The following is a 26,809-nucleotide window of genomic DNA, read 5'->3' on the forward strand; positions in this document are numbered from 1 at the left end:
CAGAGCAGAATTGAATGACATAGAGACTAAATAAACAATTGAAAAGATGAACCAATCCAGGAGCTGGTCCTTTGAAAAGATAAGCAGTATCGATAAGCCTTTTATCAGACTCATCAAGAAAAAAAGGGAGAGGACCCAAATAAATAATATCAGAAAAGAAAGGAAAAATAAGTACTGATACCACAGAAATACAAAGAATCGTAGGAAATTACTATGAATAATTATATGCCAAGAACTTTGAAAGCCTGTGTGAAACGGACAAATTTCTAGGAAAATATAACCTTCCAACACTGAATGAAGAAGAAGCAGAAAGCCTGAACAGACTGGTAACAGCTGGTGAAATTGAAGCAGTAATCAAAATATTCCTGGCGCACAAAATCCCTGGACAAGGTGGTTTCACCGGAGAATTTTACAAAACATTTAAAGAAGAGTTAACCCCTGTCCTTCTCAGACTATTCCAAAAAAACCCAAGAAGAGGAAACACTCTCAAACTCTTTTTATGAGGCCAGCATCATCCTAATCCCAAAACCAGATAAAGATACAACAAAGAAAGAAAACTACAGGCCAATATCTCTAATGAACATAGATGCTAAATCCTCAACAAAATGTTGGCAAACTGCATCCAGCAATACATTAAAAAGATCATCCACCATGATCCAGTGGGATTCACCCCAGAGATGCAAGGATGTTTCAATATTCACAAATTAATAAACGTAATGCATTGCATAAACAAAAGGAAATTAAAAAACCTTATCATCCTATCAATAGTTGTGGGAAAAAACATTTGATAAGATACAGCACAATTTATGATAAAAACACTTAGCAAAGTGGGTATAAAGGGGCATATCTCAATATAATAAAGGCCATATATGAAACACCTACAGCCAACATCATACTCAATGGGCAAAAACTAAAAGCTTTCCTACTAAGATCAGGAACAAGACAAGGATGTCTGCTTTCACCACTTGTATTCAACATAGTGTTGGAAGTCTTAGCCAGAACAATCAGACAAGAAATAGAAATAAAAGGCATCCAAATGGAATGGAGGAAGTAAAACTATCATTGTTTGCAAATGACATGATAGTGTACATAGAAAACTCTATAGACTCCACCAAAAAGCTACTCAGTCTAATATATAAACTTGGCAAAACAGCAGGATACAAAGTCAATATTCAGAAATCAAAGGTATTTTTGTACACCAAAAATGAAATATCAGAAGCAGAAATCAGGAAAAAATCCCCTTTGCTATAGCATCAAGAAAAATAAGGTACCTGGGAATAAACTTAACCAAGGAGGTAGAAGACCTGTACTCAGAAAACTACACAACACTGAAGAAAGAAATCAGGGAGACACAAATAAATGGAAGCATATTCTGTATTCATGATTGGAAGAATTAACATCATCAAAATGTCCATACTACCCCAAGCAATTTATAGATTCAACGCAGTCCCTATTAAATTACCAGTGATGTATTTCACAGACATAGAGTAGACTTTTAAAAAATGTACATGGAACCATAAATGACCCCAAATAGCCGCTGCAATTTTGAGAAAGAAGAACAGAGTAGGAGGGATCACAATACCTGACATCAAGCTATATTACAAGACCACTGTAATCAAAAGAGTCTGGTACTGGCATAAGAACAGATACATAGATCAATGGAACTGAATAGAGAGCCCAGAAATAAACCCATGTCTCTATGGGCAATTGATATTTGACAAAGGGGCAGAAGCATAGAATGAAGTAAAAATAGCCTTTTCAACAAATGGGAGATCTGGACGGCTACATGCCAAAAGGTGAAATTCAACTACCAACTTACACCATACAGAAAAATAAACTCGAGGTGCATAAAAGACTTAAATATAAGTCACAACACCATAAAAGTCCTAGAGGAGAACATAGGCAGGAGACTCTCAGATATTCCACGCAGCAGTATTTTTAACCAATATGTCCCATAGAGCAAGGGACATAAAGGAAGGAATAAACAATTGGTACTTCTCAAAATAAGAAACTTCTGCCTGACTAATGAAAACATCAGCAAAATGAGAAGGGAACCAACTGTATGGGAAAATATATTTGCCAATTAAACTTTGGACAAGGGTTTGATCTCCAAAATATATAAAAAACTCACATGACTCCACTCTAGGAAGACAAACAATCCAATTAAAAAATGGGCAAAGGACCTGAACAGATACTTCTCCAAGGAGGACATATACAGGGCCCAGAGACATATGAAAGGATGCTCAGCATCACTAGCCATCAGAGAAATGCAAATTAAAACCACAATGAGATATCACTTCACATAGGTCAGAATGGCCATCGCAAACAAATCAACAAACAAGAAGTACTGGCGAGGTTGTGGGAAAAAGGGAACCCTAGTACACTGTTGGTGGGAATGCAGACTGGTGCAGTCACTGTGGAAAACAGCGTGGAATTTCCTCAAAAAGCTGAAAATGGAACTGCCTTTTGACCCAGCGATTCCACTGCTGGGATTATACCCTAAGAATCCCCACACACCAATTCAAAAGAACCTATGCACCCCAATGTTCATAGCAGCACAATTTACAATAGCCAAGTGCTGGAAGCTACCTAAGTGCCCATCGGTAAATGAGTGGATCAAAAACTTATGGTACATTTACACAATGGAATACTACAAAGCAGAAAGAAAGAGCTACTACCCTTCGGGATAGCATGGATGGAACTGGATAGCATTATGCTAAGTGAAATAAGCCAGGTGGTGAAAGACAAATGCCATATGATCTCACCTATAAGTGGAACCTAGTCAGCAAAGCAAGCAGGCAAGGAAAATATGACCAGCAACATTGAAATGAAAAACAAACCGACAGTAACCAGAAGGAAGGAGGAGGGTAATGGGGGAAAAAGGGGAAGGATCAAGTCAAGGCATGTGTATGTACACCTATGGACAAAGCCAATGTGGGGAAGGATTGTGGGTGGGAGGTGAGCATCAGTGGGGCAAGGGTAAGTGGTGGAGGGAAAATGGAGACAAATGGATTTGAACAATTAAAAACAAGAAAAACCGGCACTACTAGTTTGAATTCCTACTACACTGTGGTTTGTAGAAGAGATCATGGGTCAGTTACAATGCTTCTCTTCAAACTCTTCTTGGGAAGCAGAGAACAGTTTCTTCCTCTTTGTGGGGGATGAAGAGCTTATTGCATTAACTATGGTTATATTATATGCATAGTGACTACTTGCTGAATGATTTAATCGACAAATATACCGCTAACAGAACTATGTTACCTTTGCCAAAAGTATATCCAAGACAACAATTACTTGAGTTTCTTAGCCTTAAAAAAAAAGAAAATAATTACTGTCTTTGACATAATAAGTGATATATTTTTATTCATTTTCTAGCTGTTTATTGCAGATATATAAACATACAATTGATTTTCAAATATTTACCTTACATCCCAGAGACTTGCTAAAGTTATTTATTAATTATAATGAGTTAGATTCTTCTGGATTTTTTTTGTATCTAATCATGTTATGTTTAAATGATACTTTTGTTTTTCCCTATTCAATCTGTGTCTTCTTTTCCTGTCTTTTTGCACCGGATGGCATTTCCAGTAGATTTGAAGAGAAGTAGCAATACAAAGTATTTTTATATTACTTTTGATCTCCAAGGAAAAGCTTCTAACCATGAAATTTAGATTTAAAAAAAAAAGAATTATGGCCTTTGATAGCCCAGTACCAGATAGAGATGATGTTAGGCATAATTTATATAGGATGTTTGGGAGCGTCTTTCTGCAGAGTGACTCACAAGCTGAGTCTAAAAGGATTCAGAGGAATACCCTGTGAAGAGAAGGTAGGGTGCATAGGTGTGGAAGAAGTCATGAGGGGGATGGCCCCCAAAGGAGGTTAAGCAAGGAAACACATATTTATACATTGTTTTAAACACTGAACAAGAAACTAAAAATGGAATGGAATAGAAAAGGGAGCTTATCAAAAAGGAGCTTTTCAGAAATGTAGAAATTTTGTCTGAAGTCTATAGGATGAGCCTGAACATCCATTCAAAGAGAGAAGAATATCACAGAGTGAATGGCATATGCAAAGGCCCTGAGGCAGGAATAGCTGCGCCTGTTTGGTAAAGCCAAAAAAGACAGGGAGTCTGAAATGGGGATGGGGAACGAAGCCCAGAATGAGGGTAAACTGATGGGCAATGGACAGGGACAAGGGGCTGCCACAGCTAAGTGATGCCTCTCGACCTTTATTCAGAATGTATCAGAGACACTAAAGGATTAAAATTGGGGTGGGGACTATGGCCATATTTACATTATCTTAATTACTTTACCCTTTCCCAGGTCCTCAATGACATCCACAAGGTAAAAGTCAATAGACATTCTGAGGTCTCATACATCTAACTCATCAGTACCATTTCATACTGATGACCCCTCCCTCATCCTAGAAACAATGTCTTCACCTGGCTTCCAAGGACACCCCCACTCTCCTGGTTTTCCTCCTACCCCTCTGGATCCTCTCTATCTTGACAATTGAGGTTTCATGGCTCAAAACTTGCTTTCACTAATTATTTGGCCTTTATAACTGTGGAGTCCATTTATTTACCACATTCTCCCACAGACAAACATTCTAATGTATTGGAGTTTTTTTTTAAGTATATTTTATTCATTATGCTATTACAGTTGTCCCATTTTTTTCTCCCCTTTATCCCCTTTGGTCCTGTATCCCACTCCCTCCAGCATTCACCCCCCACCTTAGTTCATGTCTATGGGTCATATATATAAGTTCTTTGGATTCTCCATTTCCTATACTATTCTAAACCTCCCTGTATATTTTGTGCTTCTTATTTCCTGTACCAATTCTGCCATTCTCCCCTATCCCCCTTCCTACTGATAACCCTCCATATGATCTTAATTTCTGTGATTCTGTTCCTGTTCTAGTTGTTTGCTTAGTTTGTTTTTATTTTAATTTGTTTTTAGGTTCAGTTGTTGATAGTTGAGAGTTTGTTGACATTTTACTGGTCATAGTTTTGATCTTTTTCTTAGATAAATCTCTTTAATATTTCACATAATAAAGGCTTGGTGATAAAGGACTCCTTTAACTTGACCTTATCTGGGAAGCACATTGTCTGCCCTTCCATTCTAAATGATAGCTTTGCTGGATAGAGTACTCTTGGAAGCAGGTCCTTGTCTTTCATGACTTTGAATGCATCTTGCCAGCCCCTTTTTGCCTGCAAGGTTTCTTTTGAGAAATCAGCTGATAGCCTTATGGGAACTCCTCTGTAGGTAACTGTCTCCATTTCTCTTGCTGCTTTTAAGGTTCAATCTTGGGTAATTTAATTATGATGTGCCCTGGTGTGTTTCTCCTTGGATCCAACTTCTTTGGGACTCTCTGAGCTTCCTGGATTTACATGTCTACTTCCTTCACCAGATTGGAGAAGTTTTTTTTCAAATATGTTTTCAATTTCTTGCTCTTCCTCTTCTCTTTCTGGCACTTCTAAGATTCAGATGTTGGAATGTTTAAAGTTGTCCCAGAGGTTCCTAAGCTTCTCATTTTTTTGAATTCTTGTTTATTCATTCTCTTCCGGTTGACCGTTTGTTGTTTCCTTGTGTTTCAAATCTTTGATCTGAGCCCCAGTTCTCTTCACTGTTGGTTCTCTGTATGTTTTCCTTTCTTTCACTTTGTATAGCCTTTACTTCTTTCTGTATTTTGTGTCTGTACTCAATCATTTCTGTGAGCATCCTGATTACCCGTGTTTTGAACTCTGCATCTGATAGATTACCTCTTTGTCACTTAGCTATATTTTTGGGGAGGTTTGATCTGTTCTTTCATTTGGGCCATATTTCTTTGTCTTGGTGCACCTGTTATATTGCCAGGGGTGGAGCCTTGGATATTTACCAGAGTGGGGGAAGCACTTCCCAGCATTATGGCACTGTATTTGGGGAAGGAGCCAATGCCCTTGGCTCTCTCCCCACTTTCAGTTACTTCCCTCACTTCCCACAAGTGGATTGTACCCTTTCAGATGCTGATTCCCAGGTGGGTGTGCTTTTGTACATTCTAGGATCTTGTAGGCCCCTCCAACTGACTCTACTGTGAGACTGGGAGTTTCTCCTGCTACTGCAATTCCCACAGATCTTTCAGCCAAAGGTTTTGAGTGTTTACTTTCCCATGCTGGGAGCCTGGGTTTTGTGGTCTGCCTTGCTCCCAAGTTGCTCCTCCCAGTTTTTATGTACACATGAATGTGGGATATCTTGATTTGCCAGCTGCAGCCTTGTTTTGTGTCCTTCGGCCCAACTTTCCATCTCTACCTCTCCTAGCAGTCTGGATGAATATTTCTTTAACTCCTTGGTTATCGGAATTCCATGCAGTTCAATTTTCTGGCAGTTCTGGTTGTTCTTTTTGCTTTAAAATTGGTTGTTATTCTTCATTTGCTTGTGCAAGGAAGCAAAGTATATCTACCTATGCCTCCATCTTGGCTGGAAGTCCCCAGTGTATTTCATGTGAGGTTTTTTGTTTGTATGTATGCTTGAAAAATATGTATTATTTCCTAGGAAAAAAATATTTCACCACATAGCCCATGCAGTGACTTCTCAAGGCACAGATCCTGTCTCAAACAAGACTGATGAACCCTCCTTACTTTGGCTTTCTCCTCCTCTTTTCCACATTTGAGGTCTCTTCTGCACATCCGTCCTTCCTGGTACTCTGGATCAGCTTTCCTCACATCAGGATCTCCTCCCCAGGCCTTGCCCTCAGCCTGAACCATGACAGTTCTCCAGAGGTGACTCCTCTCCCCACTGTGTGCTTGTAAGAAAGAGTGTAGGTCCCACCTCCCCACATGCTCAGTCCAGGCCCTCAGGACCACACCTCCAGAAGCTACTTCAGTGACAATTTCTAACAAAAGTAATCATCTGTTAATTCTCCTCACAGGATTTATGAAAAAGAACTGAACACCCACTTACAAGCTTGGCTCATCTCTCTGCAGACTAAACCCCTCATCCACTGCACTAATTCAACCATTCAACAAATATTGCCTGAGTGCCCACCTCATTCCAGACTTACCACTTATCACATGCAGGAAGGGGCAGGAGAATGAACCATGGACATGGACTAAGGGCAGCAACACATGGTGATCAAGAGTGCACCCTTTGATGACTGAGGAGCCACCTGGCAGCCAGGTGCCCTTGGTCACCTTCCTGACCCTCTTTGAGCTTCAGGTTCTCCACACATTACATGGATTTCCTAGGACTGTCTGTCTCAGTGGCATGCGGCATGGAATGACGATGGTAATGTAGTGACAGCACAGTAGCTGGTGCATGAGAAAACTCAATCAAAGCTGGGTGGGTCCCATGTGGTCAGGAACCAAAAACTCCTGTTTGAGGGACCACTAAGGGGAGGACACCCACTTGGTCAAGGATTGGGGGAACCAGGGGATGCCACTTGAAGGGGAGGTTTCAGAGGGTTGAAGACAAAAACAACTAAGCATAGAGAGTTGCTCCATGGGTCTTTATTCACTGTCCTAGCAAGAAACAATAAAGGCTCTCTATATAAACAATGTTGACAGAAAAAAAGATCTTATTTATCTAGGGGGTGGGGAAAATATAGAATTTTCACTTCAAATATAACCTGAGTTAAGGGAACTCAGCCACCTTCAAAGCTGTGCTTCCTTCTCCTGAAAAGAACCAGAGACTTCTGGGTAACTGGAAAGATCAGAGCATCCTGTGTCACACAAGCTCTAAGTTTTTATAGTAATTTAGGTTTCTTTTTCCTCTCCTGGAGCTGCCTTTCCCCTAATGGAATGAGATACCCAAAGGTCCTTGTGTTTCAAGCCTAGAGCCCAGAAACAGGATGTCTGCTCCCACATGAGGCATCTTGGGCTGTCAGTCACAGCCAGAACCAGCACCATTTGCCTTGGAAAGAAGCCCGGTCCTCAGTGCTCTCGTGAGGCCCATGGAGGCCCCTACCTGAACCTGTGGTCTGGGGAGCTGGGAAGAAGGTAGAGATGCTTCCCAGGCATAGGACAGCTATGGTGGGTGGCCATGGATGGAAAGACAGGTGAACATACAGCACCAAGACGTTGTCACGCTGAGGACACTTCAGGTCCCTCAGAAGTAGAGCCAGAAGCTACGTGGCAAAAGCAGGATCTTCTGTGACATCTCAGCCAACTCCTCTATCACTAAAATTCAAGCCCTGCCCTCTAGGGCACCATTGAACATTAGATATCTTGGTCTTAGAACTGGCTTCTCTGGCAGGAGGATCTGAGGAGCTCACCTACTTATTCTAATAGCACTGAGTTTGCAGGGCTACAAAAGAGCCAGAGAGAGAGAGAAAGACATAAAGGACACAGGATTCCAGAACCTTGTTAAAGGGGCTGGCCACCTGTGCTACAATGAGCTACTTCTCCTACTCCAGGAAGCCCAGGTGGGACTGGACGAGACTTGAATCATTTACCCCAGAGGTCCAGCCCTTCATATGCGTAAGTGGTCAATAGCTGGGGTTATGTGTTTCCTTCTTAATTACAAACTCCAGCCCATCCAGTTCACCCTGAACTGTCTTTTGATATAAATGAGGCAAATGAACAGTCCTTTGTTTCTCTCCTGAATTTTCAGATCATTGCTCAGGGCTTACCAAGAGCCAGTGAGTTAATCCCCTAATTCCCAGCGACCTCAGGTCTTTAGGACAGAGGACAAAGCCTCACCTCAGTCTGATTTGTCATTACTCAGTCCTGTTTCTGGCATGAGATTGGGGGGTCAGGTGGGGTCCAGACTCCTAGGTCAAATCTAGATTCATGTCTAGGCCCTGACACATGTGGCTGTGAGGACTTGTGAAAGTTACCTACGTGGTCTGTGCTTCATTTCCCCATTTATAAACAGGGATAACAAAGGTGATACCTTATCATGTTGCAGTGAAGAAGAAATACCATCGGTGGTTAGCTCAGACCCTTCCTCATTGTGGGTACTTAGCCCATGGCAGCTCCTGTTCTTATGCCAGCCAGAAGCCTGGCCTGGGAGGCTCTTTGTGAAGGGTCTGGTTCAAGGCTCTCCCAGGAGATCTGTGAGATGCACTCAACTGGGCACATGCCAGGTGATGCAGGACCTGGTCTGGGTCCAGGCTGTTGGGGAGGAGAGGGGACTTACTCCTGGTAGGTTTTTCTGTAACGTTAACATCACCTTGTCTGAGGGAGAGGTAGGGGAACATTGTGGCTCTCCTCACGAGGAGATCAGACCCTCAGCACCAGGAAGCTGCCCGCTTCCTGCCATTCATGATGATGACAGGATAGGGCTAAATGAAAGGGTGCAGGCCTTGCCCAGGAGGGAGCAGTGGGGCAGGGCTGGAGGGGCGGGGAGGACTCTCTCTTGACCACACTCAGCAGCCTTTGGTCTGGGAGAGCTGAGAGTTGGGATCCTGGAGCAGACGAATGTGGTGCCCAGATGCCTCCAGGGTAAGGCCAGACCCAGCTCCTCACTCTAAAACACAAGCTTTTTGGGAACTTCCCACGGGAATTCGCTTCTTCCAAAATGGCCATAGCATGCAGTCTTCTGGTAGATGGGCTTCTTCAAATCTAAATCCCTGTGTGTCCAGCAGAAGAAAGGGTCATTTTCAATGGGAAAAAAGCAGTTTCCTTCTCTGAATTTCAGGCACAGGAGTAACAGCCTATTGCACTCACAGAGCAATTTCCCATAAATTTCTTGTTTACACTATACCATGATTTGTGGGGTGACTGGCCCTTGGGAAGCAGGCTCAGAGGTTCAGGGAAAGCCCAGTCAGGAACCAGAATTGCACGCTAGCCTCATGATGCCTTTTTCCTCTGTATCCCACTGACCTGGCCCAGACCAACATCAAGTCAGCAAGCTCCAGAAAGCAGGGATGGTGTTAGAAATTAAACCAGACTAGACTTACTGGCTGAATTCTTAGCCACTCAGCCTTATAATTATTTTCCTAAGACCTCCCACCTGGAGTTAGCATCTGCTGGGCTAGTGAGGATCTTACACAGCCCCCTCTACTTGAATACCAGACACCTGCATTTGGGGTGAGCATTGCGCTGGGCCAAGAACTTGAAGACCCTCCTGCTTGTATCCCTTTCAGATGAGCTGAGCATGTCCTGCCTACAAGTACAAGGCAGCATATTTACCTTACGATGACTCCAGGCCGAAGGTCAAAGTTCTTATTAACCACATCTAGCAGCTCTTTCTCTGTCTTCTGAGAGGTTCCATAGGTGAAGATGGAAATGGATAGTGGCGCAGCCACCCCAATGGCATAGGAAACCTTTCAGAAGAGACCAGGGTCAGGGACCAAAGCCTCTGAGCAGGGGTATGCCTCTCATAGAAACTTTCCTGTCCTCGGGAAGGGCAGTTAGAACCACACACCGTGCATCTCTTGCCCAACAGGTTCCCCCCACCTGTCTGCCTAGAAATCACTGCCGTCTTCACGGTGAGCAGTTTCTGAACGTGGCTGTCTCCCTGAAGGTTTCTCCCCTATTCCACATTTTCAGGATACTGACTACAATGCCCAATGAGACACACACAGAGTTACATCCTTTGGCAAAGTAAGTGGGCTTCCCATCAGGGCTGGTGGGGTCAGAGTGGCGTGGGGTCTTACCCACCTGCACAAGCACTCTCCGGCAGAGCCCTGCCTTCACCAGGGACTTGGCCACCCAGCGGGCAGCATAAGCCGCAGAGCGGTCCACCTTGGTGTAGTCCTTCCCGGAGAAGGCCCCACCACCATGTGCCCCCCAGCCGCCATAGGTGTCCACGATAATCTTACGGCCAGTGACGCCTGCATCCCCCTGCAGAGGGAAAGGAAGAAACAGGGGGGAGGTAAGAACCAGAGCCCCTTAATGACTGGACAGGGAGGAAGTGTTCTGGAGCACTGTGAAGGCTGCTGGACTACAACTTGGAAAGGGTACCGTGCAGCGGGCCTGGGGGCATGTTTCCAAGACTCTGGCTAGGACTCAGCCAGAATCCCTGACTTTAATTCCAGGTCAGTCACCGACCAGCTATGGAAGTCAAGTGAGCTGTCAGAGCCTCATCAGAAAGTACAAATGATGAGCCAGCTGGGGTCATGGCCAGTTCCCAACACCTTTGTTTTTATGAGTCAATCATAGTGGAGAAATGCAGCTGCAGGAGGAAACTGTGCTGTAATCAACACACTCTCGGCTGTGCCCTTCGCTGGTGCCACCCAGTAAATGGCACATTGTTCTTTTCCTCATGTGTCTGATCTGTGCAATACCAGTCAATAAAGATGTTTTAAAAGGCAGCAGAGGCTCTATGTTAAATGATTTGAGAAAAGTGCATTCTACACACCCCTGCTTAGAGATCTATCATTCACACTCATATTTCTAGCCTTTGAGAGGTCCTGCAGAAAATACAATAAACTTGACCTTTCTTTCAATGTGTGTGTCTGCACTACATTTGGTCATAGGACCTGTTATGAGGGTTCTGCTCTCTGGCAACACATTCACCACTGAGGTCCCTGGCAGAGGTCAGCAGCCTCACAGAGGTGCTATGCCAATCTCTACTTTCTCACTCCTGTGGGACAGGAGGAAGGGGGCAGCAGGTGTTCGCATGTAATAAACTGCCCCACCTTGCTGCCCATAGTTGGAGGTTACCTGTAGCAAAGACCTGGTAAGCACCACCTGGTAAAAGTCAGTCGTTTGCAATAGTAAGTTGGCACATTAACAGGTGAGGCAACAGCTGCTTGAACAGGTATGACATCAAGTGTGGGATGTCTGGAGTAGAGGGGACAGACAGCACCAGTGGGAGAATCCTGGAGACATGTCTCCAATACACAATAAGCCTCACAGAATAAGTTGACTTCACATTTTGTCCAAGGCCAAACCTGGCTGAGTCACGCAAAGACCCCTCCTACAGTCTCTGTGCTTGGGGAATCAGCGCCTCATTCAGAGACCAGGGCGCACCTGGGGACCACCAATGACAAACCGCCCACTGGGTTGTAGATGGTAAATGGTGTCTTCATCCAGGTACTTGGCCGGCACCACGGCCTTGATCACTTGCTCCTTCAGGGCCTTGCGCATATCCTCCAGTGTTATGTCTTCATTGTGCTGTACGGAGATGACAATGGTGTGGATGCGCACAGGGATGACTGCACCATTGTCCTGCATGTACTGAACTGTCACCTGTTGGTCAGAAGAGCAGGAGGAGACATTGTGAGGCCCTGTCCTGAGTTGAGGATGCATCACTGCTAGGCACAGAAGCAGGCAGGGCTCCCAGGAAATAAGGGGGCCCTCTCATCTTCAAAAGACCTTCAAGAAAGTTAATCTAACACATGCTGATATTTGAATAGTTGCTCAGTGCTCTGGGATGACTGGGAATGAGGCATAAACTATTCCTACTTGTGACCACAATCAGCGCTACTCGAAGACTTTGGCGTTTATAGAGTTTCCCCTCTATGACCCACAGGACTCCTCTACTGCTCTTTCAAAGGAGTCTGGGTACCAACAAGTGTCCTCTGGCCAAAGCCCTCTCTTGGCCCAGGGTCAAGCTATCCTGGCTCCTTCCAAGGACACAGGAGTCTATGGGCCACACGCCCGCTGTCTCAGCCTCTCAGTGGAGGAGCTCTGGAAACATATAGGGCCAGCGAACTTCCTGCCTCTAGGGACAGAGTAAGAGGGACTCAAGTCAATGGGAATGAGAAAGAGGGAGCTGCCAGCAGTGGACTGCCAGCTTTGGGTGTTCTGGTAAATTAAAAAGGAGCAGAGAGCACCTTGAGAGACAGAACCTGCCCACCAAACCCTTGCAGATCAGGCCACGGGCTCAGACCTAATATAACTTCTACTAGCCTGAGCCAGTTCATGCCCATTCTGCGCATTATCAATTAATATTTAAGCCATTCTGGCAAGACAGGCATTGTTAGTTATCTCCACTTTGCAAATGAGAAAAACAAACCTATGAGAAGTAAAACAACTTGTCTAAGTCACATGCCAGTCAATGAAAAGCCCAAGAGCCAAGCCATGGTCTACCTGGTCCAAAGACGTGTCATTTCCACAGCAGCACAGACAAAATGCTTCTCCCCAATGCTCCTCCCCCATTCTTTACTGACACCTCAGTGAGCATAAGAGCAAGATGTCACAGTCTAGTATGATTATAAGAAAGGAGAGCAGGCTGAGCACTCTGGGCTTGCAGAGTGAGAGGAAAGGAAATGACAGATGAGCCTGGGAAAAGAAACTAGCATTGACTAAACATGCACTGTAAGTTAGAAAACATGCCAAAAACTATGAGAAGCTGTTACCAACCCCATGTTAAAGACAAGAAAGTTGAGGTTCAAGAACATCAATGTTTTGGTCAAAGTAACACAGCCAGCAAAGCCAGGCTCTGGCCTAGAGCTGTGTGGCTTGGTAGCTGGGCTCCACATAGCTGTCACTCCAGACCTTCTTGGGCTATGCTGGAGCCAGAGGCCCCATTGCTACCCAATCACAAGAGCCATGCCCAGATGGGCTATGGAATGTTTGGGGCCTGCAGGAGTGCAGCTATGCCAGAGGGCCCTGGTAGAGACACTGGCTGGCAGTCAGAGCACTGCTTCCCACCCCAGGGCCTCGACAGGACTATGGGACAGGAAGCAGTGCCTTTCTGGGACTGTGCCTGCAGCAAGCTCTCTGCAAACCCAAGGTGCTCAGATAGCCATCAAACACTGGATTTGTGTCAGACTCTTATTCTGTGTCCTGCCTGGTCCACAGAGCAACAGGGTGGGGTCAGGAAAAAGAAGAGAAAGTACCCTCCCACATGAAGCCTGGCCCTTGTGAGAAGGGCAGATGCACAACAACATCTGTGGACTGGGTGCAACCCTTAACTGCTGGGCTCTGCACACTCAGGGCCCTGTGAGAGGAGTCAAGAGCTGGGAGGCTGCCAGAAGGGGAGGCCCTGTGGCTGGCTCTAGGACTAGATCTGCTCCATTGGGCCTCAGGTACATACCCCCATCCTGAGGAGCTGCTGAGGCCCGTGTCCACTGCTCCCTGCTTCCTGACCCACACACTGCTCCCCAAGCAGCGTCCTTACAGACCCACAGAACTGTGGCAGAGCAAAAGGCTCCAGCATGGCTCTTATCTCATTGTGTCAGGGGGAAAACATACCATGGAAATCACAACTCTGTGCGGACCCAAAAACAGCCCTTGTGCTGCCACTCAATTCTCCATATCAGCAGGAAGAATTTGTTCAGGTGGAAAGATTTGTCCTGTTCACAGTCAACACTGGATAGAGGATGAAAATCCTTTACCAATAGGGGAGAGAGAAGAAGGCCTAGCAGTGGGTCCTGGCACAGTGTCCCCCACAGTATAGCAGCCTGTGGATCCAGGAGCTGTCAGCAGAACCACACCAGCACCCTCTTGCTGCCTGCTAGCTCAGGGTGCCTGCGGCAGGGGAGAAAGGCCCACTCTGGTAGCTGAAGTAGCATTTTTAAGAGATTTCAGTGTATTCTTAAAGGAAGGGAAACCCTGAAGAAGTCTACCCCGACCCTCACCCTCCCTGGTTGCCTTCTCAGCTGGGAAACCTATTAGTAAGCAAAAAGAAAGCCTTTCTACTTCAGCTGGGCCTACAGGTGAAGCTCCAGCCCTCATTTCACAGAAAAAAGGACAAGGAAAGATCAGCTACTTCACCACTTCCTCCCACCCCTGTTCTGGGATTGCTTTTCTGTGAATCTCTGCCCCACAATGCAGCTCCAGTACGGTGCAGGCAGGGCATGCTGACATCTATGTACCCCTTCCTTCTGGTACCATCATGATCGCGCATTTGAGCTCTCCTGTCCCACAACCTCAAAGGACAGCTAAGGAATGCTGCTGATCCCACTCCACCCACTGTAGGGGCATGGAAACACCACCAGAAGTCCCAAAGAAGGGTTTCCTCTAGGCCACAAATGCACTTCTTTGCCCTAGGTACAGCCAACACACACCCTCCACCCTTTGTGGCCTTATACGCTGGGTGAAGAGGACACATGTCAGTACAGCTGGACGAGTCACAAGCACCACGCCGAGCTGTAAAATCATGTGAGCAAAATTCCAAGTGCAGGGATGGGAGAAGGCCCTGTCTGGTGGTGCCCAGGGAAACCATGAGGATGTAGGAACTTGGCTGACCACTGACAGACAGATAGGAACCAGAGAAAAAGCCCAGCTAATGTTCAGGGTGAAAGCACAGGGGCAAAGCACTAAGAAATGAAGGAGACATGAGTAAAATAACATAGATTAAGTAAAGATTGCAGGAGGGGAGGCAGAGAAAGATAACTTTGAAGGACTGTAAAAGGCTCTGAATTTCAGAATAGCAAGTGGGGTTTCCCTCTCCCCTCCAGGAAGCAGAAAGTTGTAGAACATTCTGAGCAGTTATTAGGCAATTACAAGTGAAGCCCAAATGAAATTAACTGGAGCTTCCCAGCAGGAAAAACCCTTGGTAAGGCCAAGCACTGCTCCTGGCCCTGGTCTGGGAAATGGGCTGAAGCAGAGGGGTGCTGTGTGGGGAACAGTGGAGGGGAGACAGGATGCTGAGCAGATGTGGGGGAGAACTGGCCCTCCATTGAACTCCCCTCAGCTAAAGTGACAGTGCAGCAGCACACAGTGGACTCTTGGGCACATTTGTTTGCAGAGTGAATGGAAAATGGGGCTGGTGATTCAGAGATAACTACAACTGGAAGATTTGGGAGTTGAGTGAGCTGAGGTGAAAATTGGATCCACTAGCATGGATAGAAGGGGAGAGAGTGTGGAAGAAATGCCAAGAACCTGTAGAAGAGGAACCTCAAGGAAAAGGGCCATTCAGTTCATCAGGGTTAAACAGGAAAGGCTGTGGACAGGGATGGTGGACAGGCGGCCTCCAGGTGTGCTAACATTCACATCTCTGCAGCCTTTAAATACAGACTTTAATGGGGATTTCAACTCTGCAGGGAGCTGGGAGGTAAGAGCCCAAGGGCCAGAGTTAGAAACAGCAAAGATAAAGTGTTTTTATGAGAAAGAAAAAGAGGCCCAGATACAGGCAGAAAATCCTTGTTCAGGTGGTGTTCAGGGCTTACTTAGGATGTGGAGGCCTGTCTCTGTGGCAAAGCAGGGGCCAAAAGTTTGTAAACCAGTTGAAAAGTTTGTGGCAGGAATAGGAGAATCATAAAACCAGAGTCAACACAGGCTAAGAAAATAAAAAAGAATCTTTAAAAAATTCTTTTCATTTTTTGGTACTTTTGATTTTTTTTTTTTTTTTTTTTGGTAATAAAATGAGGGAAGAAAACATCTAGAGCTAAAGGTTTTTCAAATAAATAGTTATTTGCAAAATCAACAATTCTTTGAGTATCCAGAGTGAACATTTTGATCTTAACAGGAACAAGAACCAAGAGGATCAGGGGTATGCCTAAAGTGCAAGCCTGGAGCTCCAAAGAAGGGAAAGGGAGCGACTCACCTGCGTCTTTGAGTCGGGCCTCAGCCAGGGGAGCACCCCGGAGCGTCGCAGTTCTGCCATCCGGGAATTGAGCTTGTGAGCAAGAATGATGGTGAGGGGCATGCACTCTTCTGTCTCATCCGTGGCATAGCCAAACATCAAACCCTGCAGCAAGGGAGAGAGCCAACTGAGCAACACCCACTTTAGACACAGGACAACTTTCTTCAAATTCAAAACTTTGCTGGACTCCAAACTACATGGGATGCCTCATACACGCAACATTTGCACTGGGCACTTATGGAGTGGAAGGCATAGTTCCTGATGCCCAAAACACTACAAGGGGAAGATGAGCTCAAATTGGCACCAGCGATCAAAGCCTTCCACAGCCACAGCTGGGCTCTCAAGTCGTTGACCTGACGTAGGGGTGTGCAACTCACTCTAGGTATCTGCCTCCCTGTGATCCTGTAGGATGAGGGGTCGCCCCACAGTGCGATTCACCCATTGTTCAGGAACTTTCCCAGCACATGTCGGAGCCAGAGTTGAGACAGGCTGCACTGCACTGATATCCTGACCCAGCAGAGCCCATGCTCAGTCTTCAGTTACCTGATCTCCGGCACCAACATCCTCTTCGTTTCTGTCTAGATGAACACACTGGGCAATATCTGGGGACTGTTGCTCTAAAGCAACCAGCACATTGCAGGTTTTGAAGTCAAAGCCTAGACAGAAGAGAAAACAGGCCTGAGTGGGAACACGTGTTCCAACATAGAGTGGCTGTGAACCTCCTGGTCGATTGCTCCTTTCCTGATGTGGCATTTAGCGCTGCAGAGGTGGCCTCTAACCAGCTGGGATCTGCCAGGGTCCAGAGCCGACACCCAGAATGGGGCAGGTCATGTATCCTTACCACGATGTAAAACTATTTAGTTAGAGAAAATTCTTTACTGTGCATTTTACTGGATTAAATTATACCTTGATTAGAAATTATATCTTACACAGAACTGCTATATACATACAAACCAGATAATAGCTACAGGTGCTTTGGCTGATGAGAAGGTGGGTGATGCATGGCCCTGCCCTCTTGGTCTCTCCCACAGGCACCTCCCAGGACCCAGGTTGAAAATCACTAAACTGAATGAAAACCCAGGGCCCTTCCAATACTGTCACTTGGAGGCCCAGATATGAGCCAAATCCAAGTACAGACAGTCCCTGACTTACAATACTTTGATTTAGGATTTTCCAACTTTACAATGTTGCCAAAGTGATATGTATTTAATAGAAACCATACTTCAGGTTTTGAATTTTGATCTTTTCCTGGGCTACCAATATTCAGTATGATATACTCTCTCATGAAGCTGGGCAAAAGTAGCAAGCCTCCATCCCAGTCAACCAGATGGTTATGAGGGTAAACAACCCACACTGTATAGTGTAGTCATTGCATTAGATGATTTTGCCCAACTGCAGGTTAACATAAGTGTACGTGTAAGGCAGGCTGGCTAAACTGTGATGTTCATAGGTTAGGTATATTAAATGAATTTTTGACATGATATTTTCAACTTATGAAGGGTTTATCAGGATGTTACCCCATTGTAATTCAAGGAACATGTGTATTAAACATACCAAACAAATAAAGTGTACATGAACTACTCAGAGAGGCTCCTAGAGTCAGAGTCCTCTGATTCTGAGATGTGATTCTGAGCCAAAGGGAAGAAGCACACCTCTGGAGGCTGAGGCCCTGTTTGCCCACCGCCATAGCTCAGGTACAGGAAAGGAAGCTGGTCCTGCCCAGACCAGGTGCAGCAGGCTGGACACGGGGTCAGGGAAGTCTGGGCTCACAGCAGACCAGCCCAAGGTACCCCAGGAGGGAGTGTTGTACACAGATTGCATGTTCTTCTTCCTGTTGGTCCTCCAACTGTGCAGGTCTCAGGTTAGGGACTGTGTGAATGAGGAGCTAAAGAAAACAGGGGCCACACCACAGGGTCAAGTATTAGTGACAAGCTGACTAACTGGTACCTTTTTTTCCAGTTTATTCTCCTATCATTGCTGCCACTGTGGGCTAACTGAAGCAAGAAAACAAACAAACCAAAAAACTCAGATCCAACTTATGCACATGTTTTAAGTGAGGACCTACTGCCCAATCAAGTAAACCTGAACTCCTCAGTTCTGCCCAGCCATTGCCAGCTGGACTCTGTCAGCCAACAAGAACTTGGGTGTAGCCTTAAAGGCAACATACTCTTCTACCTCCATCAGGTCTCTACCTAGAATGCTCCTCCTCCGATTCCCCATCCCCACACACCCCAATCAGATGGCTCTCAGTCAATATCTCTGGACCCTCCCACAGCTCTTCCTTGTTGGCTTTGCTACCAACTCCCTGCTGGGCACCTCGTGCTGTACCATCTGATGCCAGGCAGTGTCCCTACTCTGGGAGCATCAGATCACTTCTATTCTTTGCTGCCTCCTGCTCCCAGTGAATGTTTTTGAAGGCACAAACCAATGGACAACCTTAAGAGAGCTGCCAAGGACTCACCAATTTTGCATCAAACATTTTACATTTTGTCTAATCACTCTGTCTAAATAATGAATCTTCTTAATTCTAAAAATCAGTCAAGGCCCTCATGTGGTTTGGAAAACAGAGTTTAGGGGACTCAAAGGAGAGACAGGGACTGGAAAGGGCAGTGAGCCCAGGGGCTGAGCAGCAAAGCCGTGAGGAGCAGTGAGCCTGTGGCCTTGCTACAGTGACCCAGGCAGCGTATGGGGTCTTTTTGGTGCAGGCACACTGACCAGCTCAGCACATGGAAATGTTAGCCATCAGCCGATCTTCATCCTTTCTAGGCCTAGGACTATTACCTCCTGGGGAATTTGCCTGATACCTAACACAGAACAAAGTTTGCTCTTGAATAAGGTCTAAATATATGGTAGAATAGGGTTAAGGCTCAGCATGGTCACATGTCAGGAAGCTGCTGCTCTAGGACAGTGTTTCCTATATGAATGCCCCATGTCCTCACTGGGAGAACTGACCTGCACTCACTGGTTCTCTTTCTAGTGATTCTTGTATAACACTCAACACTTCCATGTATTCAGGTGAGTCAGAAGCTGGCAGCACCAAGCACATATCTGTGCCCTCACACGGTGAGTGGCTCTTTCACTAATAAATGTGTGGCACATCATTCCAGCCTGCCCTGACCCAAAAAGTTGCCACATGTCACCCTAAACAAGAAGTACGTGGGATGTCAGTGTGCACAGACCACCAGCATCTTGCCCTTGCCCCTGTCCTTTTATGCCCTCCATGTGGGCCCCTCCCTGGCCCGCCCACTGGTAGGGCCCTCTGTTCTTTCCAGCTCTTGCCTGCACCTGACCATAGAGCTCCTCCTGCATTCCTGCAAGGGCCTGTGCCCCTTCCCTGGATGGTAGGCTTCCACACTGCCTACCACTGGTGCCAACCTGGGCCAGCCTGCCTCCTTTGCCCACTATCAGTACTAGACCTGGATTGTTATCATCTTGTCTATAACATAAAGCAGCACAGTTGAGCAGAAAGCACAAGAGTCCCAAACAGGGAAGTCACGTACTGTACTGATTGTATCACCTTAAGTAACTTATTTACATCTTTAAGCCTCAATTTCCCTATCTGCATAAGAAGTACCCCGCAGAGTCCCTCACACAGTGAAGTTAAATGGCATGTGCAAAGCTCATGTGATGGCATCACCAGAACCCAGCAGAAGAGAAGACCCCAACAGAGGGCAGCTCCTTTTACTTGCAGCTTCTTTCCTTCGAAAGCTCCAAGAAGGCAGGACATTACACAAGACCAGAGTTAAAAATGGATGGACACAGGCTGGTTCATTGGGGCACTGTTACTTGGTCTGCCATTCTGTTGCAGGAGACTTCAACCCCTGGTCCCTGATAGGCAGACCTAGGGATGTTTTCACCCAGGTGGTATGTGCACTTTCAGAAGACTTACAGCCTCCAGTGTGACTCAGCATCTGGGGCTCTCTCAGCAGAGACCAACACATATTCAGACCCGGGGCTCCTGCCCTTACCCTTGGCAGAGTCGTCGTAGCCAATGTGTTTGATGGTGTCTCTCACCACCCGCTGGTAGTCCACCGTGGCCATGGAGGTTATCTCCCCGCACAGCAGCACCATGCCCGTCTTACACACTGTCTCTGGAAGGGAAGAAGGAAAGGTAGTGGCCATGTGCCAGAAGTTCTGATAAAGATACTCATAGAGAACCTTACCAGGAATGGATTCCAGATAGAAAATAATGCTAATAAAAAGAGTAAATTCCAGCACAGTTGCTGACCATCTTCAAATGCCTGGAGAACTACATTTTGGAAAGAATTGGTTACACCTGAGTTTTCATACCGAGTACCTACTCTTTGTGTGATTTTGTCCAACTTATTTAGTCTGTGTCAACTGTTAGATGAAAATAATAATAATAAGACTGCAGTGGGGATTAAAATGAGACAATGATTGTATGTAGTTATCATAAAGAATGCATTCTGCATATGTGGAGCTCTTCCACCCCCTTACTGCTAAGACTCCACTGTAGGATTTAGGGAGTGAGATCCTGAGCAAGAAATCAAGGCAGGCCGACCTTCTCTCCAGCTCTTTACAAAGATGCTAGAGTGAAGTCTAACCTCAGAGAGGCACAAGGCCCTAATCCTTATCCAAGGGCTAGGATGGCACTGGAGAAGGAAAGAGTGCTCTGTGCAGCAGACTGGGCAAGGCACCGATAGTGAAGAGGGTGGGGCTGCCAGGGGTCTCCATAGTGGACACGCCTAGCTGTGACCTTGACCAAGAGCCTGATTCAACTGTATCCACTACCCCCTTAGTAACGTGTGAGGACTAGATTTAATCACCCTTGTGGCTCTCCTGACTCTCTGCTGTGGTAAAAGTTTCAACACAAGCAAAAGGTTCAAGCTCAGTGACTTAGGTCTCCTGCAGGAGGGCTCAGGCATTTCTTACCACAGGCCACTTTGGCATTGGGGTCCTGCTTGAGGTGGGCATCTAGCACTGCATCACTGATCTGATCACAGATCTTATCTGAAAAGGAATGGACATGTGTAAGAATCACAGAGATATTAGGTACAAGAAACTTTAATGTTAAATCAATCAAGTACTTTGTCAGCGTACTTATCAAATCTACCTAAGAGGACATTTTTTTTTAATGTAAGTTACAAATTTTTTTGAAATCTTAATTTCTTCCTGTTTCTGCCTACTTCTGTATGATATATAAAATCATAAAATTCTCAAAAAAAAAAAAAGAAACACACACATACACATTCTTCAAACTAAAAAGTGTCTCATTCCTCAACATACTCCCTTTAATTCTAACATCTAGAAAAGTCCTGGATATATAAATTAAAGTAACTAATAATGTCAGTGAAATTAGGGGCCAAGATGTAAAATCAGAAGGAACAAGCAGATGCATTGTACTGCAGGTTCCACAAGATGTAGTGCATGGTTGTAAAACACCACACCTGGCCCCACAACTCCACCCAGAAGGACACTATGAGAGAACTTCTGTACATCATTGCTGTTTTGCAGAACATTTCTACAAGCAGCTCGCGGATCCTCCCATGGTCACTCAGCCTCCTTAAAGCCTAGGTGGTCTAACAGCTGGGTTTGACTTCCTCAGTCAATCAAGGTGGTACTAAGAGTTCAGCATGAGCTGGTATTTGACCTTGTTCTGTATTTGCCTTAAAGGCTGTACATGGTTGAGCATGTAGACCACTCAATGGCACTGTGGAAAAGTCTGCTCTTGCTCTGGGGTTATGTGAACAGTCAATGTTCACAAATTCAGAAATAAAAGTGACATCTATTTACACATATTACATTCATTTAGTGGTCAAAATATCCACAGAGTCTGCTCTTAATAAATTAATAAGAATTAATTTATTCCAGAATTATTGAGATATAATTGGTCTATGAAAACTTTGCCTATAATTACCGTATACAATTTGGTGAGTTTGGAAGTACATATGCACTCATGTTACCATCACCACGTCAATGTAATAAACATATCTGTCACCTCTGAAAGTTTCCTTCTGTTTCTCTTATTTTTTAAGTTTTTAAATTAAGAATTTAAAATCCAGAATCAAGCAGTTCTCTCAAAGCACATAATAAGTTTTATAATTAAAAATGTTAATTTGTCATTAAAGGTGAATTCCCCAATTTTTCCTTCCAGACAGTTATTAAACATATGGTTGAACCTAGAGGGTATTATGCTAAGCCAGACAGAGAAAGACAAAAACATGTGATTTCACTAATATCTTGAATCTAAAAATCAAAATAAACAAACAAAACAGAAACAAACTCATAGATACAAAGAACAAACTGATGGTTGTGATTAGGGTACTGGGTGAAAAAGGGATAGGGGTTAAGAAATACAAATTGATAGTTACTTTACATGGGGATGAAAATTATAGCATAGGGAATATAATCAATTATATTGTAATAACTATATATGGTATCAGATGGGTACTAGACTTATTGGAGCAATCGCTTAGTATGCTATACAAATGTCTAACCAGTACACTTAAAACTAATATAATATTGAATGTCAACTGTAATTGAAAAAATAAAAAATGAAAAAAGAAACCACACATTTGAGTTTTTCTATCTATCCTGCAATGGGAGATTTGGTTGTAAATCTAAGTTTGTCTGAGTCCATATTCTCTGCACTCCTCTACCAATAAAAGCCTCCTGCTGCTCAAATACCCACCTTAGGCTTACCCATCAGGACTCTTAGGAGCTACTCACATGCTGATCATGATGACTCTGCTTATTTAAAGGACACATGTCATATGGCCCCAGTGCACACAGGGAAATGGGATAGGGGATATTAGGGATAAAGCTAGTGTTGAGCAAGAGTAACAGGATAGCTTGGCAGACTAAGACAACATCTAAGGAGGCCCTTCAGAACTGTTTCTTTAGGCTTTGGAAATTTTTATCATTATCACTTAGTAGCCTTAAGATAGCCAATAGTTGGTTTTTTTTAGAAGTTGAAAAAGAAGCATTAATTTTATATTTTAGGTGGAAAGGAATTTAGCACTGGAATTAAAGCAGAAAGTCACCAAGCCTTAGTGAAAACTAACTTAGTTATGTGGACAGTTAATTTTTAGTGGCAAGTGAAAGGAGAATCAGACAAACTGAAGGTCTGCCATCCAATAGAGAAAACAACCAACTCATTGGCTGGAATTTTCCTTCTCTATCTATTGAGCACATTGCTGTGTGTACCATGGGACCACTGGCCACTTCATGCCAAAACACCCACTTCCTCTAAGTGGAGTAAATCCCAACCTATACATGGCCCTCAAAAGCCAGTGAGCTGTCCAGAATTTTCCAGACATAGCAATGGATCTGAGGTTATGAGCACGATGAACCTAGGAACTTTATAAAATTATGCATAATAAAAGAGATTATTTACATTGAATTGAGCTAAGTCATATACAAAACCCAAGGTTTCTCAACATTAGCACCATTGACCTTGGGGCTGGAAAATTCTTTGTTGTGGGGAGATAGTCTTGTGTACGTAGAATGTTTAGAAACATGTCCAGTGTCTACCCACTAAATGGTTGTATCAACCCCCTCCCATAACTGTGACAACCAAAAATATTTCTAGGCATTTTGAAATGCCTTCAGGGGGAGAGAGACAAAATTGCCCCCATTAAGAACCACTGGCTAAAGCATATGGAAGGAGTAGTGTATTTCGACATGTCTAAAGCTGAGTTACAAGGTACAAAAATTAAATTGCTTTCAGAAAGAATAAGAATGAGGAGGGTGAAGAAAAAACGTAGACTTGGTGGTAAGTTACCAAAAACTTCAACTACTCAAATGAATTTTGAAGAAGTACTTAAATAGATAAATCAGTCTGACTAGCCCCCAGGGTTTTCCTAGAACAATCGTTCTCAAAGTGTGTTTCCCACACCAACAGCAGCAATATCTCCTAGGAACCTATTAAAAATGCAGATTCTTGAGCCTCACCCAAGACCTACTAAGTCAGAAAGTTTGGGGGTGGGGCCCAACACTCACATTTTTCTCTGAAGTTTGACGACCACTCTTCTAAAACTTGGGGCTCTGATCATGGTCTTCACTGTCACCACAGAAGCCTCTCTCATGTCCCCACATCACAGTCCCTCTACCTTTCAGGTGCCAAAACAAAATCTTGAATTTTCTTCCTCTTCAAGAAGTCATCTGTACTTCCCTTAGATAACGTATCTGAGACTTCCAGAACCTAGAGATCGATCTCAATACCTATTAGAATGCACTACCATTCATTCCTAAACTATATATGCATTTGACTCTGGCCAGTGTGGCTCAATTGGTTGAAGTGTCATCCATGTAACCAAAAGGTTGAGGGTTCGATTCCTGGTTGAGATGCATACTAGAAGGCAACCAATCAACGCTTCTCTTTCACATCAACGTTTCTCTCTCTCCCTTCCCCTCTCTCTAAAAGCAATGAAACAATGACCTAGAATGAAGATAAATAAATAAATACACTATATATGTTTTACACGAAAAACTTAGGGACCCACGATCTTGTTTGAGGGAATCTTTTCTGTTGACTTAAGTTGCTCATTGATAATAAATTAAAGATTTACTCAAAAAATATACAAAAGTTTGTATCTGATGACACATTTTATGTCTATAATTACCTTTTGACAACGAGCTGCATGCTCTTTGTCACAGCCCCACTACGCTGAGATGCCGATGATGGTGGCAACATGAACCCTCAGCTTCATTAACTTACAATTCATCATTTGCGTATGAGTGACTGTTTTACAAAACTACAAATAGAGTAAAAATACTTCATATTGCTCCTCCAGAGATCCCTTATAGAAACTAACACAAACTGTTTTAAGACCTCTAGTAAAAGCCACTCACTCAGTGCAGGTCACCTTCGGTCCCATACAACCTCCTTACCTGGGTGTCCTTCTCCTACAGATTCTGATGTGAACATGAAGGCTCCTTCTTCACTGAGAGAATTGTCACACAAGCCATCCACTGGTCCATTCATCTTTTCACAGTTCTCCTCTCAGCTTCTTCAAAGCACCAATTTTAAGGCTATTACTTTGTCTTTTTTTCTTCTTTAAACTCAACAGGCTTGTCTCTGGCAGAACCACAGGGTGCACTTCTGCCTAACTGCCTGTGAGCATTCGAGAGTAAGGTGAGGAGGAGTGAGAAGGGAGGGACTGAATGTGGATGTGTCACTCCCTTCGACTGGTCAGAGCTTGCTCCTGGGTGACTCCTATATATGGAAAAGTGAAAGTGCCTGCATAATCATGTGAGAAAATTGGAGGAGTCCATTTCCTAGGAGGGGGAAGTCTTCTTACCTTGAGGAATTTCAGTCTTTAGCTCTAATTTCCTAAGCCTTAGCATCTGGTCAATGTATGGGGAAGAAGGCTGTATAGTTTCTGCAAAATGGAAGCTCTTTTGGGTCTCTCCTTCAGCTCTGCAGCAAATGTCCATATTGTTCCAAGGTTAACATCCCATGTTGGAGGGTGGGGGCCTGTGGTTACTCACTGATACAAACAAGCAGCAAGAAACTCTTTTTCCAGAAATATGGTTAGGCAACACAGGATGGCCTCTGCCTTTGGGTGCTTCCCCTGCTCCCCCACACCTTGTCTGGACTGGGCTCTTTCCCTTCTTCCACCTTCTCAGAGCAAGAGCATGCACCTGTACTCTTGAGTCTGCTTAGATGTTACACAACAGATTCATCTTCAAGGAAAAGCTTTTGAGTCCACATTTTTCTGCTAATAGAAATCACCTAAGCTGTCAACTTCTCTATGATGCTGTCAATCACAATAAGAAGCAAGGTGTTTAAAAAGCATCTGGGCTTTATTACAGAGAACAACGGTTTTGTTTGTTTGTTTTGAAAGGGCTCTTGCGGGAAATTGCCAGAGTTAGTTCCCCAAAGTATCCAAAGGATAAATTAAACATCTATATATTCAGCCCTATATACTTGATAAACATCCTACTCAGATAACTCTTACATTATTTTTGTTTTGATCAAAAAAAATAAACAGGATTATATCTTTAAGCAATTCATGAACTAAATGACAGCATTTCTCCCTTCATTCTCCCCTACTCTCAGATCTAGCAGCATCCTTAGGCCCAATGAACAATAGAGAATTGAGATCATAGAAAATGCAAGTGGGTGGAGAAATCACTAGAAAGTAATAAAAAGTAATCAACCAAAACGTGATGCATCAAATGTTGGACTGTGGGAAGCAAAAGGTAGGATGTAATAATTCCAACTAACAATGCTGGTGACCAAATCCTCCCTGTACTTAAAATATGAACATTAAAAAATTTTTTTTTCTGGGGCTCCAATTCTTGAGTTTTGACAACTGATCAGCAGGCAGCAACCAAAACCACATTGAAGTGACCTCTTTATAGATAAAGTAAGAAATTGTACATATATGTATTTTATCTGAGGCATTTAACAGTGAGTGAGCTGGAACGCTCAGACTGCTGAAAGT

The 26,809-nt window shown here is 44.3% G+C and overlaps 1 protein-coding gene across 1 annotated transcript; it reads right to left on the reverse strand.

Moving 5' to 3' along the window:
- Nucleotides 1-7,463: 7,463 nt before the first annotated feature.
- On the reverse strand, nt 7,464-25,805 carry MAT1A (methionine adenosyltransferase 1A). Its single transcript, XM_054580437.1, has 9 exons — nt 25,251-25,805; nt 21,291-21,368; nt 20,366-20,488; nt 16,941-17,053; nt 16,359-16,502; nt 11,894-12,112; nt 10,580-10,762; nt 10,109-10,242; nt 7,464-9,546 (listed from the first exon to the last, which is right to left on the reverse strand). Exons 1-9 carry the CDS (start codon nt 25,342-25,344, stop codon nt 9,444-9,446), a joined length of 1,191 nt encoding a protein of 396 aa, XP_054436412.1. The 5' UTR covers nt 25,345-25,805; the 3' UTR covers nt 7,464-9,443.
- Between the last annotated feature and the right edge of the window lie 1,004 nt (nt 25,806-26,809).

This window comes from Pteronotus mesoamericanus, unplaced genomic scaffold, assembly GCF_021234165.1.
Source record: "Pteronotus mesoamericanus isolate MK-2021 breed Mesoamerican mustached bat unplaced genomic scaffold, CSHL_Meso_final contig_59, whole genome shotgun sequence".
Classification (NCBI taxonomy): domain Eukaryota; kingdom Metazoa; phylum Chordata; class Mammalia; order Chiroptera; family Mormoopidae; genus Pteronotus; species Pteronotus mesoamericanus.